The 14,551-nt window shown below is 44.9% G+C and overlaps 1 protein-coding gene across 1 annotated transcript; it reads left to right on the forward strand.

Moving 5' to 3' along the window:
- Positions 1-11,852: 11,852 nt before the first annotated feature.
- On the forward strand, positions 11,853-14,477 carry LOC109221825 (the record flags this gene model as incomplete). Its single annotated transcript, XM_019386264.1, has 4 exons — positions 11,853-13,142; positions 13,228-13,379; positions 13,908-14,015; positions 14,118-14,477. Coding segments are annotated over exons 1-4 (1,910 nt in total), but the record flags the coding sequence as incomplete, so codon positions are not given.
- Between the last annotated feature and the right edge of the window lie 74 nt (positions 14,478-14,551).

The following is a 14,551-nucleotide window of genomic DNA, read 5'->3' on the forward strand; positions in this document are numbered from 1 at the left end:
CTTTAAACTATTAGATACAACTTGTAACAATTTACTCTTAGCTTAATCTAGTTGCATTTCCAATTAGTAGTAGATAATAGTAGAATATAAAGAAAACTCCAAAAATTATGAGAAGATCAATTAAGAACACACACGCGATCCTAAACTAGATAGATACTTAACGCCAATCCTAGCTCTCTGTGGATTCAATCCCGACCCACAAATCGGGTAAAAGCTATTGCGACCCTCTCTTCCTACTTTGTAGTAGTGTGGAGTTGGTAGCGATCACTTTTTGGCGCCGCTGCCGGGGAGCTAACGGTTTTGGCTATCTATTTAGTTAGTTTTGTGTGTTGTTCTTCTTTCCTTCTTTGTTACTAATTTGGGTGCGTGATTACTACAGGTACCAGTATGGCTTTAAATGCAAATGACCCTCTTGGAAATGTGCTTGCGGGGGAGGAGGTTGAGGATATTGGTGACGATGAGGTACCGCTTGTACCTCCCGAACGAGGACGAGGCCGCCAGGCCAATGCTAATGACAACATTCCAGACCCTCCTCCGCCACCTCCAAGAGCGGTTCCTCGGGTGCTACCGAACCAAGGCTATGCAAGTGCTATTGTCCCTCCCAGAATCTGGGCAGGCAATTTTCAGATGACTAATGTGATGTTGACTTTACTTGAGCAGCGTGGGTATTTCACGGGCGCTGCGGATCAAAATGCCTACAAACATCTAAAAGGGTTCATGGATACATGTTAGGGTAGCAAGCAGACGAATGTGTCCGAAGATGCTCTTAGGTTGAGACTTTTCCCGTTCTCACTCCGGGGAAAGGCATTAGATTGGCTAGAGAGACTCCCCAACCATTCCATCACAACTTGGAATGAGTTGGCGGATAAGTTTATTGATAAACTCTTCTCACCCGAGCATATGGCGGCAGTTCGAGATGTGATATTGGCTTTCAAGAAAGAACCCACGGAGCCTTTGCATGAGATTTGGGAGCGGTTTAGAACAATGGTGAAAGAATGCCCAAACAACGATATGACCGAGGCGATGATCCAACAAACCTTCTATCGGGGCATCAATACTACAAATAAATGCGTAGTCGATCAATTGGTCGGGGGTAATTTCATGAAGTTGCCTTATGACGAACCTTGCGAGATTCTTGATGAGATGGCGGATACATCCTCCGCATGTCAAAGTAGAGCGAATGTTCCCCAAGGCGACCCCACAGTTATTCATTTGCATATGGAGCTATATGACCATGGACAAGATATAGCGGATTTGACAACTACAATGAACCAATTGGCTAAGGCACAGTTGCAATGAGTCCAAAATCCTCGCCAAGGTGAATGCTATGGAAAGTGTTAATTTGCTTACAAACAAGAGAAGGCAAAGAAGGCAACAAAACCAAGGGAGTTCCGAGCAATTTGATGATGGGTGTGATGGGTTTCAAATGGCTATGATGAGCAAAATGAAGAGGTACAATATGTTAACAACTATCAAGGCAATAGAGGCAACACTTCAAACCAACAACAATGGCGACCCCAAGGAAATTGGGGCAATCAACAACAAGGTGGTGGTAATTGGAACAACAACAACCAAGGCGATAATTGGGGGAACAACAATCAAGGCAACCAAGGGAATTGGAATGGTAATAACAACAATTGGAACAACAATGGTCAAGGAGGGTGGAACAACAATGGAAACCAAAGCAACCGGGGGCAAGGCTTTCAAAGGCCCCGGATGTACCAACAACCGAACAACCCGCCTCCGTTTCAATCTCAAGGATCTAGTTCTTTGAATAATGATATGGGAAGAATAGAAATGATGTTCGAACAAATGATGAAGAAGAACCAAGATTTCGATGCTCAATTAGGCCAAATCTCTCAATCGTTGAATACTCGCCCTAAGGGTGCTCTACCAAGTGATACGGAAGTGAACCCTAAGCGTGGGAACAATCATGTGATGGCGGTTACAACAAAAAGTGGGAGAGGTGGTGATGTGCATGCCTCGAAAGATAAGCAAGTTATGGATGATGATGTTGAGTTGCGGGAAAATGATGTACCTGTGATAGTTGAAGATATGGTTGAGAATGAGGTGAACAATGATGTGAGGATTGACATTGATGAGGCCGAGGTGGAAACTCAAGATGCCGTGAACCCGTCTAGGGAACACGTGATCGACATGCCCGAGCCGGTGGTGCCCAAAGCCAAGGCACCTTTGCCTAGACCACCTCCGCCTTATCCTCAACGGCTAGCCAAGCAGAAAAGTGAGAATCAATTCAAAAAGTTCATTGACATGATGAAGAGCTTATCCATCAACGTGCCTTTGGTGGAGGCTTTGGAGCAAATGCCTGGTTATGCTAAATTCATGAAAGATTTGGTTACAAAGAAAAGATCAATGGACTGTGAAACTATCAAGATGACCCACCAAGTTAGTGCCATAGTACATTCAATGGCCCCAAAATTAGAGGATCCCGGTGCTTTCACTATCCCCTGCACTATTGGTAGTGCAGACTTTGCTAAAGCTTTATGTGATCTTGGGGCAAGCATCAATTTAATGCTCTTCTCAGTTTTCAAGACTCTAGGTATTGGGCCACCAAGGCCAACTTCCATGAGATTACAGATGGCAGATAGATCAATGAAGCGACCTTTGGGTATAGTTGACGATGTGCTTGTCCGGGTGGACAAATTTATCCTGCCAGCGGACTTTGTGATTTTGGATTGTGAGGTCGACTATAAGGTCCCAATCATATTAGGGAGACCCTTCCTTGCAACGGGGAAGGCATTGGTTGATGTTGAAGCGGGTGAACTAACTTTCCAAGTGGGGGATGAGAAGGTCGTCTTCCATGTTTGCAAATCCTTGAAGCAACCCAATAGCACCGGTGTGCTCATTTGTGGACATTGTCACAGCTGTGATAGAGGATGACACAAGTTCTATGATTAACGTGGAGGATCCCCTTGAGGCCGTGCTATTAAATCTTGATGACAATGGTGATGTAAGCAGAGTGGAGTGTGTCAATGCTCTACATGGGATGGGCTCTTATTCCTATGAGTCGAGAAAATTGTCTTTGGATCTTGAAAATCGGAAAACTCCACCAACCAAACCATCAATTGAGGAGCCACCAGTGTTGGAGTTGAAGCCACTTCCTCCACACCTCAGGTATGAATTCTTGGGCTCTAATTCAACTTTACCAGTTATTCTTTCTTCTTGCCTTACTAACATGCAGGTTGAGGCCACTGTGGAGGTGCTTCAAAGGCGAAAAAGAGCAATTGGATGGACTCTGCCGATATACAGGGAATAAGCCCCGCATTTTGCATGCACAAGATTATTTTGGAGGATGATGCAAGGTCCTCCTTGGAACATCAAAGGAGGCTCAATGAAGCAATGCAAGAAGTGGTGAAGAAAGAAGTGATCAAGTGGCTAGATGCAGCACGTGGTGTATCCAATCTCCGATAGCTCATGGACTTCTCCGGTGCAATGTGTGCCGAAGAAGGTGGAATGACTGTGGTGAAAAATGACAACAATGAACTTATTCCCACTCGAACCATTACCGGGTGGAGGGTTTGCATGGACTACGGGAAGTTAAACAAAGTAACCCGAAAGGATCATTTCCCGTTGCCATTCCTTGACCAAATGCTTGATCGCCTTGCGGGACATGATTTTTATTGCTTTTTGGATGGATATTCGGGTTATATCAAATCTTAATTGCTCCGGAGGACCAAGAGAAGACCACATTCACTTGCCCATATGGTACATTTGCTTTCTCTCGGATGCCGTTTGGGTTGTGCAATGCTCCGGCGACCTTTCAACGATGCATGATGGCTATTTTCACCGACATGGTGGAAGATATTTTAGAGGTCTTTATGGATGATTTTTGTGTGGTTGGTGATTCATTTGAAGAGTTTGGGAAATTTGGATAGAGTCTTGGCCCGATGTGAAGACACAAATCTCGTTCTTAATTGGGGAAAATGCCACTTCATGGTTGAAGAGGGCATAGTGTTGGGTCACAAAATTTCTAAGCATGGGATTGAAGTAGACAAAGACAAGATTGAGGTGATTTCAAGACTTCCTCCCCCCACTTCTGTCAAAGGGGTGAGAAGTTTCCTTGGGCATGCGGGGTTCTACCGGCAGTTTATCAAGGATTTTTTGAAGGTTGTGAATCCCCTTTGCAAGATGCTAGAGAAAGATGCTAAGTTTGTGTTTTATGAGAAATACAAGTTGACCACCACCCCGATCATTACCGCACCCAATTGGAGCTTGCCTTTCGAGCTCATGTGCGATGCAAGTGACGTTGCGGTTGGGGCAGTGTTAGGTCAAAGAATGAACAAAATGTTTCATCCCGTGTACTATGCAAGCAAGACTATGAATGAAGCTCAACGGAACTACACGGTGACAGAGAAGGAATTGTTGGCTATTGTGTTCGCCACGGAAAAATTCCGGCCATATCTTATGGGGGCCAAAGTCATAGTGCACACCGACCATGCCGCCCTTAGGTATTTGATGACCAAGAAAGATTCCAAGGCAAGGTTGATGAGATGGGTGTTACTTCTTCAAGATTTTGATTTGGAAATAGTGGACTGGAAAGGTAGTGAGAACCAAGTTGCGGATCATTTGTCCCGCTTGGAGGAGGAAGGAAGGCCGTGTGATGGCCTAGATATCAATGATACATTCCCTGATGAGCAACTACTTTCTGTGTCGATGTGTGATATGCCATGGTTTTTGGACATTGCTAATTTCCTTGTGACTGGCATCATCCCATGTGAGATCTCTTCTAACCAAAGGAAGAAGCTCAAACGGGATAGTCTGGATTTCTATTGGGATGAACCATACTTGTTCAAGATTTGCACGGATGGTATGATTCGAAGGTGTGTCCCGGAGGAAGAGCAATTGAGTATTCTGGAGGCCTGTCATTCCTCCCCCTATGGTTTCCATCATGGAGGGGTGAGGACGGCTTCGAAAGTTCTGAGTTGTGGTTTTTATTGGCCAACCTTGTTCAAAGATGCAAGTGATCTAGTAAAAAGATGTGATCAATGTCAATGAGCGGGCGGGATTTCCAAGAAAGATGAGATGCCTTTGAACACAATTCTTGAAGTTGATATCTTTGATGTATGGGGTATCGATTTTATGGGCCCTTTTTTTAACTCGTGTGGGAACACTTACATTCTTGTAGCGGTTGATTATGTGTCAAAATGGGTTGAGGCCGTGGCCTAGACCAACAATGAAGCTAGGAGTGTGGTGGCATTTCTAAAGAAGAGCATTTTCACAAGGTTTGGTACACCCCGGGTAATCATTAGTGATGAGGGATCACATTTTTGTAATAGAGCCTTTGATGCCTTGCTTTCCAAGTATGGTGTCAACCACAAAGTCTCTACGCCTTATCATCCTCAAGCAAGTGGCCAGGTTGAAGTGTCTAACAGGGAGATCAAGAGCATTTTGTCCAAAACTGTCAATGCCAATAGGACTGATTGGTCCAAAAAGTTAGATGATGCTCTATGGGCTTACCGGACCGCTTACGAGACCCCAATTGGTATGTCACCATACCGGTTGGTGTTTGGGAAAGCATGTCATCTACCAGTGGAGTTGGAGCATAAGGCCATGTGGGCCTTGAGGAAGCTTAATCTTGAGTGGGATTTTGCGGCAAATCTTCGTGTTGAACAACTCAATGAACTTGATGAATTCCGGTTCCATGCATACTCTAGTTCGTCCTTGTATAAGGACAAGATGAAGTACCTTCATGATAAATATGCTCGTGGAAAGGAGTTTAAAGTTGGTGATTTGGTGCTCTTAATCAACTCTCGTCTAAGGTTGTTTCCGGGAAAGCTGAAATCAAAGTGGAGTGGACCATTTGAAGTTGTGTGTGTGACCCCGTTTGGTGCTCTAGATTTGAAGAACAAAAGTGGTGAAGTCTTTAGAGTGAATGGTCATCGTGTCAAGCATTATCTTGGGAAGTTTGATGATGGCCATGTGGTGGCTGTTGTTCATTTTAAATGATGTGATGGTAACCCGCGTCGTGCCGCGACGTTAAATCAGGCGCTTCTTGGGAGGCAACCCATGTGTTTTTCTTTTTGTTTTCTTTGAATTTCTTTGTAGTATAGGATTGATTTTTGGGCTAACTGGTTGTGAGATGTTGCAGGATTGAGTTGATGCAGTGCAGGACATAATTGCAAAAATGTTCAGTCTCTGAAGTTTCCAGTGCGGCTGCACTACACTTTGTGCGGTCCGCACTGGTGAAGGGAGACAAAAAAATTGCTCTCTGAAGTTTGCCACTGTGGCCACGGTTGATTTGGTGCGGTCCGCGGTGGACCACCGCAGTCGCGGTCCATTTTGTGCGGACCGGTGGGTTACTAAGTTGGAATTGAACAAAAGTGACCAGTGCGGACCGCAGTCCATTTTGTGCGGTCACACTGGTAGGTGAGAATGGGCCCCAGGGGTTTCTCCATAAATAGACCCCAAGGGCCTCCTTTTACCCTTTTCGCAAACTTGAATCTCAAAGCATATTGTTAATGTTCACTTTCTTCCTTGACCGTAATTCTTGATTAGCATTGATTAACTGCACTTCATCTCAATATCTGGTAACATTTCACTCAATTCTTCTTTGTTTAATTGTGTAATTTCATTTTATTTTCATATTCCTTAACTTGTAGTTCTTCTTCTCCCCGTATTTCTCTGATTGTTAGATTAGGTTAGTTTAAATGGAAATTTTTGTGGACTTGGTGAGTATAATGGACTGGGTAATTGAGTAGGGACCCTAATTAGGTGAAAGTTTGAACTTAAGAACAAAATCTTATGAACCCTAACTCAGTGCCATTTCTGGGCACGTAGCGCGGACCGCGGTGCTATCTTATGTCCAGGTGACCTTTGCCCAGTGCGACCGCACTACATTTTGTGCAGTTCGCACTGGCCCAGTGCGACCGCGGTTGGTTTTGTGCGGCCCGCACTGGTGAGATTCAGAGGCCTTGTTTTTGGAACCCTATACTTGTGCGGACCGCAGTCATTCTTGTGCGGTCCGTGGTAGCCTCAGTGCGGCCGCACTACCATTTTGTGCGGTCCGCACTAGGCAACTCCTGCAACATTTTCATTTGTCTGCAACACTGTTTTATGTGAACCCATTGATACTAACAAGTTATTTGAATTGTGTTTGCAGACAATGGTGAGACAACAAGGAAAAGGCTCAAAACAACCGGAAAAAGGAGAACCCTCCCAGGGAGGGAAGAAGAAGTTGGTAAAACTCACTCCCCAAGCTCAGGAGAACATAAAAAAGACCAGAAATAATCAAAGCTGCAGACAGAGCTGCTTCCCATTCCTCGGGGAGTGAGTATCAACCATCAAGGGAAATCTCTTCAGACTCCGTGCCAGAATATGTTGAAGACTGGCCGGAGAGATTCAGGCTAAGAGATACCCCTCCACCATCACCCACTGCCCAAGCACCAGAGCATATTCCCACTGAGTCGTATGAGGGCTTAGCAGCCGGCAGTGGTGATTACTCCACCTCTCCCACAGCTTCATTATCCGGGGAGGGTGTAGACGGAGGTGCGGAGGAGGTACAAGGGGATGGGGAGATAGATGAAGGTGGTGAGCCTCAAGTGGGAGGCATTGCCCGAACTAGAAGGCCCGATGTTTGGGAGGACAGGTTTGTGAGCCAGGTGGCGTACCATAAGTTTAGGGAGTGGTGGCCGGTGAAAAAGTTGATATCGGAGCGAAGTTTCATTGACAGAGATCTATTACCCCACAACCCTGACGTGCAGAGACAGTTCATAACTAGAGTGGGTTGGGAGTACATTTTAGATGACTGTGTGGACACCAATGAACACATGGTCAAAGAGTTCTATTGCAATGTAGCCCACATCAAAAAGGGCTCCAAAGTGACCAAGGTGCGCAACAAGACAGTGTTGTTTGATGGGAAATACCTCAACGAATACTTGGGTTTCAATGAGAAGGATGAAGCTTTGTACATGGCGAAGTTGGAGATGGGCGAGGAGGTCCGTCCATGGTTAGCTCAGTACCTGGCAATCCCAGGTACCGTTCCTGATTGGTTGACTGCTGGGGTCAAAATATTGCGGAGGACCCTGAACTTTGAGGCGAGGGGTTGAGAGACATTTGTTTGCAGCCGGTTGGATCCTACTACACATGACCAGACCCTTCCTCTCCACCGGGCTATTTTGGTTGCTTTGATTATGGCGGGATACCCCATAAATATGGGGAATGTGATGTCCCGTATTATCTCGTTAGTGTGAGTGGAGCATGATCGGAACTACCCTTTTCCTAAAACTCTCACCATGTAATTTCGAGACCTGAAGGTGGACAAGAAGCTCTACGACGTCAAGGTCAAGGCGACAGCCCCATTCTCCTAGTATGGCTTGAAGGGGAATGACAACCCCAAGGACAAGAACTACAAAGCCCCTACTTCTGCCCCAATTGGCCAGTTTGAAGAGCCAATTGTGGTAGAGGTCTCTGCCGAGCTACTTCCATTGCTGTTGATATGCCTCCCGGACCTTCTGCATCTTCAGCCATTCCTCCTGGCCCTTCCATATCAGCAGGCCCGGAGATCCCATCTAGCCGGGCCCATCCCATCACTGCCCACCGACTGAGCCAGGCCCTGATAAGTATAAACAACTGGATGCAGACTGCCTCATCCAAGTTGTCCACATTGACTACTACTGTAGCAGCTCAGTCAGCTCCCCCAGCCCCACAGGTACCTTAGTCAATCGAGGATGCGCTCAAAGAGATACTTGAGAACCAGAAGAAGATCCTCGGCACTCAGGCTGCGCTCACAATGGCAGTGGATTCACATAGCAAGGCCCTCAAGGAGCTTGCTAAGGAGCATAGGAAGCTACGGAAAACATAGGCCTCCAAGGAGTCCGTGAAGGAGCTGCGGGCAGATGTTGATAGACTGAAGGCAGGCTAGCTGCCTTTGGACCTGTTGCTTGATGATCCAGTCCCAGCAGCTCATTCACAACCAGAGCAGACCCAGAGGCCTCCGAAGAGGAGGAGGATGATCCCTAGAGCAGATGATGCTATCATCCTGTTGGCGGACTGATAATAGGCTAAAAATAGGTAATTTGGCGATCGTTTATGCTCCAGCATAGTTAAATTCCAGTGTCATAATATGGTTAATTGATTAAAAATGGGCTCTAATTGTGAATTGTATACATTGCAGGATAAGGAGCCTACGTGATGCCTTAAAGTTGTTATTGGAACTATTTTGGAGCAAGAAAGACCCTTCGGAGATGAGTACACTTGAAGACGAGAAAAAGAAGTGAGGAAACAAAGTACTGGGCTAGGGCGCCCAGATGCACGCCCGCGCTAATTTTAGCGCGCCCTGAACAGAACATCTGCCAACTAGCGCGGTCAGATGCGCGCCCATATGCGCGACCGCGCTAGTCCAAATTTCAAAAATCGTTTGTCAGGGGTATAATTGGAAATCTGGAGGAAACCCCACTTAACCTATATAAAGTCAAGCTCACCCAAGGATTATTTATCAAGGTTTTCATAGTCTAGTGAAGGAATAGAGAGGCAAGAGGCAAGGCAGAGATTTTGATCATCAAGTTCTTCTTTTCTTCCCTTGGTTTTTGCTAATTGTGATGAAATTGAACCTTATTGTGATGAACACTAGTATGAGTGGCTAAACACCCATTGTTCTGGGGGTGTGATTTAGCCATGAATATTGTTTTTTGATATTAACTTAACCTTGATTATAATTCACCAACATATGGTTGTTTCTTCAATTCTCTGTTTAATTGCTTAATTGTCTGGCCAACAGTTAGGTTCTATTTACTATCTATGCTATGCTTGGGAAAGCCATGTTTAGATTAGAGAAGAATTGAAGAGAGCATGATCTTAACCCTTAGGGGGAGCGGATTTATGGTTAGGATAGGAATATACCTAGTCACCGTGCTTAATTAAATATCGTAATCTTAATGCGTTCTTAATAGATTGATTTCATAGGAATATAGGCATTAAGCTACTGAGAATAGGTGAGTAGTACTTCGGGAGAAGGCTATGAGAGCATTTATCGATTAATTAGCAACCATGGGTGAATTATATGAAGGGGAGAGTTAATTAGAACACAATACGAATGGTGAATCGATCACAACCCTGGAATACTTATCTCTGCTGAACACACAACAATCAATTCGTTACTTGATAATTTAGTTATTATTTAGAATTGTAGTATAGTATAATCATATTATTGGACTTTGCTTTTAGCTAGATTGAATAACAATTTTAGTGATTTAGTGAGTAGTTTACAAAGTCTCTGTGGGTTCGACACTCAACTTATCATTATATTACTTGTCGACCACGTATATTTGCGTGTGCGTTCGGGAGCAACAAGTTTTTGGCGCCGTTGCCGGGGACTTGAATATCAGCTACTTGCTAGTTTTTGCTTTAATTGCTTATTTTGTCTAGTCTAACGTTACTTGATTGTTGCTCAGATCTCAGGAATTTTGATTGAATGCGTAGGGCAGAAGCCAGGACCGACTTCAAGGCTTTATTCCCGAACCTGAGAGAACGTTTCACAGGAGGTTGAGGGAAGCAAGGGACACGAATAATATTCAGGCACTTGTTCAATTTCCCGTAGACATGGCAGAGGAGCAACCCATGGCTGTTCAGGAGGTGGCAATGCCCAGCATTGCTAATGTCACCTCCAGTATAGTGAAGCCGAGGATCACTGGGCACTTTGAGCTGAAACAGAGCATGATCCAGCTGCTTCATGCAAATGGGCAATTTATGGGTCTTCCACATGAGGATCCGCAACAGCATATTCTGAACTTCTTGGATATTAGTAATACTTATATCACTAACGGGGTCACTCCAGATTATGTGAGGCTCACACTTTTTGCATTCTCTCTGTTGGGTGATGCTAAGCGATGGCTAAATGCAGAACCAGCTAACTCCATTACATCATGGAATGATTTGGCAAGAAATTTTCTGGCAAGGTTCTTTCCTTCAGGAAAAACTGCAAAGATCAGAAGTGAAATAGTGGCCTTCAAATAGAAAGCAGGAGAATCTTTGTACTCAGCTTGGGAAAGGTTCAAGGGGCTACTCAGAGACTGTCCTCATCACAATCAGACGAATGAAGTGTTAGCTCACACTTTCATAGAAGGGCTACATTCTGAAACTAAGATTGTGGTAGATGCTGCAGCTGGGGGTCAAGTGTTGGAGAAAATCTTTGACGAGATATATGCATTGTTGAACAAATTTTCTAAGAGCAATCCGGATTGGCAAGGAGAGATGGGCAAACACACAGTGCAAAAGTCTGTAGGGGTTCTTGAGTTAGATGTCATCTCAGCATTATCAGCGCAGATTGCTACACTGGCCAATCAAGTCAACCAGATGAACTTGAGTATCAACAAGCAACAAATACAACCGGTACAACAGGTTCAAGCTTTTTGTGAAATATGTGGAGAGGGGCACACAAGCGACATATGCCCCGAAAACCCAGAGTCTGTCTGCTTTGTAGGTAATTCAAATAGGGGCCAAACAAACCAATATGGGAACACTTACAATCCCAACTGGAGGAACCACCCAAACTTCTCTTGGGGTGGAAACCAGGGCACTCAGAATCAATACAGGCCTCAAGCACCTCAACAACAATATAGACCACCTCAGGTCGAACAACAAGCGAGTCCTACAAGTCATCTTGAAGACATGTTTAAAAAGATGATGGCTGAACAACAAGCCCTCGCCACAACAGTGAGAAATTTGGAGCGTCAAATGGGACAGCTTGCTAGTGCTCAAAACACTAGACCAGCTGGAGCACTTCCAAGTGACACTGAAGCCAATCCTAGGGCGCCCTTAATGCCGTATCGTTGAGGAATGGGAGACAACTAGAGGAAGTTCTATCTAAAAAGAAGAAACAGGTGACTTTTAATGAGATGCCAGTTGTTGTAGAATCAACATCAGAGAAAGCCAAGGAGCCAGAGAAGCCAGCTGGAGAGGCGGTGGCTGAGCAATCCCCACAATTGGTTGCAAGGACACCACCTCCATTCCCTCAAAGACTGCAGAAATTACAAGATAATGCCACATATAAAAAGTTTCTTGATATCTTGAAGCAGGCACAAATAAATATTCCATTGGTTGACATCTTACAAGAAGTACCCAAATATGCAAAGTACATCAAGGACATTGTGGCGAATAAAAGGAGGCTGACCGAGTTCGAGACTGTGGCACTCACCGAGGAGTGCAGTTCCAGAATTCAAGGCAAGTTACCTCAGAAATTGAAGGATCCAGGTAGTTTCACTATCCAAATCACGATTGGTAAACATGCTGTTGGGCGAGCTCTATGTGACCTTGGAGCAAACATCAATTTGATGCCGCTATCTATATTCAGACAGTTGGGGTTGGGTGAACCACGCCCAACAACAGTTATCTTACAGTTAGCTGACCGCTCCCTTGCCCATCCTGAGGGAGTGAGTGAAGATGTGCTAGTTCAAGTAGGGTCTTTCATATTCCCAGCTGATTTCATCATCCTGGATTACGAGCCTGATCAGGAAGTCCCATTTATTTTGGGGCGCCCATTCTTAGCCACGGGCCAAGCTATTATTGATGTTTGTGAAGGAAAGATGACGATGAGAGTGGGTGACCGAGTGGAGGTCTTCAATGTTTATAGAGCACTCAAGTTACCAGCCCATTATGAAGAGTTATCCATGATCTTTGTGGTGGAAGGTGATGCCACATCGTTAGTACCCTATATGAGCCCTGCAGATCCTGTTGAACGAGTATTGATTGGGGACGTAGAAAATAGTGAAGATGAAAGGATGGGAGAAATTGAGCAAGTGTTGGATATGTCATGCAGTTATGTACATGGGGTTAGAAAATTTGAAGAGCTGGACAGGCCTGTCACTCTGACCCTCCCCAGGCCATCTATTGAAGAAGCTCCGAAGCTAGAACTCAAGCCACTTCCAGCGCATCTGCGCTATGCTTATTTGGGGAACTCAGAGACACTGCCCGTGATTATTTCATCCAGCTTGACCAGCACTCAAGAAGAAAAATTGCTCAGAGTCCTCCGCGAGCATAAAAAGGCCATTGGGTGGACTACAGCTGACATCAAGGGCATTAGTCCATCATTTTGCATGCATAAAATCTTTCTAGAGGATGGATACCGCCCCAGTGTAGAACAACAAAGGAGATTAAATCCCATTATGAAAGAGGTGGTGAAAAAGGAAGTAATCAAGTTGCTCGATGCAGGTATCATTTTTCCTATTTCTGATAGCAACTGGGTAAGCCCGGTTCAATGTGTGGCCCAAAAAGGGAGGAATGACTGTAGTTGAGAACGAGAAGAATGAGCTAATCCCCACTCGCACTGTTACGGGCTGGAGAGTCTGCATTGATTATAGAAGGCTCAATAAGGCAACTCGCAAGGATCACTTCCCACTCCCATTCATCGATCAAATGCTAGACAGGTTAGCCGGGCATGAATATTACTGCTTCCTTGATGGTTATTCAGGATACAATCAGATTGTCATATGCCCAGAGGATCAGGAGAAGACTACTTTTACTTGTCCTTATGGCACTTTTGCCTTCAAGCGAATGCCATTTGGTCTTTGTAATGCACCAGCCACATTCCAGAGATGCATGATGGCTATTTTCACCGACATGGTGGATTTCGTGGAAGTGTTTATGGATGATTTTTCAGTTTTTGGGTCTTCTTATGATGATTGCTTGAGGAATTTAAGCAAGGTGCTGGCCCGTTGTGAAGAAACAAATCTGGTATTAAATTGGGAAAAGTGTCATTTTATGGTACAAGAAGGCATCGTGCTGGGTCACAGAGTATCTAGGAGCGGCATTGAAGTTGATAAAGCGAAGGTGGAGGCGGTTGCAAAATTACCTCCACCTATCTCAGTGAAGGGTGTCCGTAGTTTCTTGGGACATGCGGGTTTCTATCGGCGCTTTATTAAAGATTTTTCAAAAATTGCTACTCCTTTGTGCAGGCTGCTTGAAAAAGATGTCACTTTCAATTTTGATGATGCTTGCCTCAACGCATTTGAGGAACTTAAAAAGAAGTTGGTGACTGCTCCCATTATTGTGGCACCTGATTGGTCTCTACCATTTGAACTTATGTGTGATGCGAGTGACCTTGCTATTGGGGCAGTGCTAGGCCAGAGGAAGGACAAGATGTTTTATTCCATCTACTATGCGAGTAAGACTCTTGATGATGCACAACTGAATTACACCACCACTGAGAAGGAGTTGTTAGCCGTTGTGTGGGCCTTTGAGAAATTCCGGGCATACTTGGTGGGAACGAAAGTCATAGTCCATACGGATCATGCAGCGATCAGGTACTTGTTTACAAAAAAGGAATCCAAAGCTCGTTTGATGCGCTGGGTTTTGTTGCTGCAGGAATTTGATGTAGAAATACGAGATCGAAAGGGGACAGAAAACCAAGTAGCTGACCATCTATCAAGGTTGGAAAATCACGATCACATGGAGGAGGGTGGCCAAATTAAAGAGGTGTTTCCTGATGAACAACTTTTTGCTATAACCCAAGACCCTCCCCCATGGTATGCAGACTATGTGAATTATCTTGTGAGTGGAGTACTCCCTCCCGAAATCCAATCTGAAGCTAGAAAGCGGT

The sequence above is a fragment of the Nicotiana attenuata genome, unplaced genomic scaffold, assembly GCF_001879085.1.
Source record: "Nicotiana attenuata strain UT unplaced genomic scaffold, NIATTr2, whole genome shotgun sequence".
In the NCBI taxonomy this organism is placed as follows: domain Eukaryota; kingdom Viridiplantae; phylum Streptophyta; class Magnoliopsida; order Solanales; family Solanaceae; genus Nicotiana; species Nicotiana attenuata.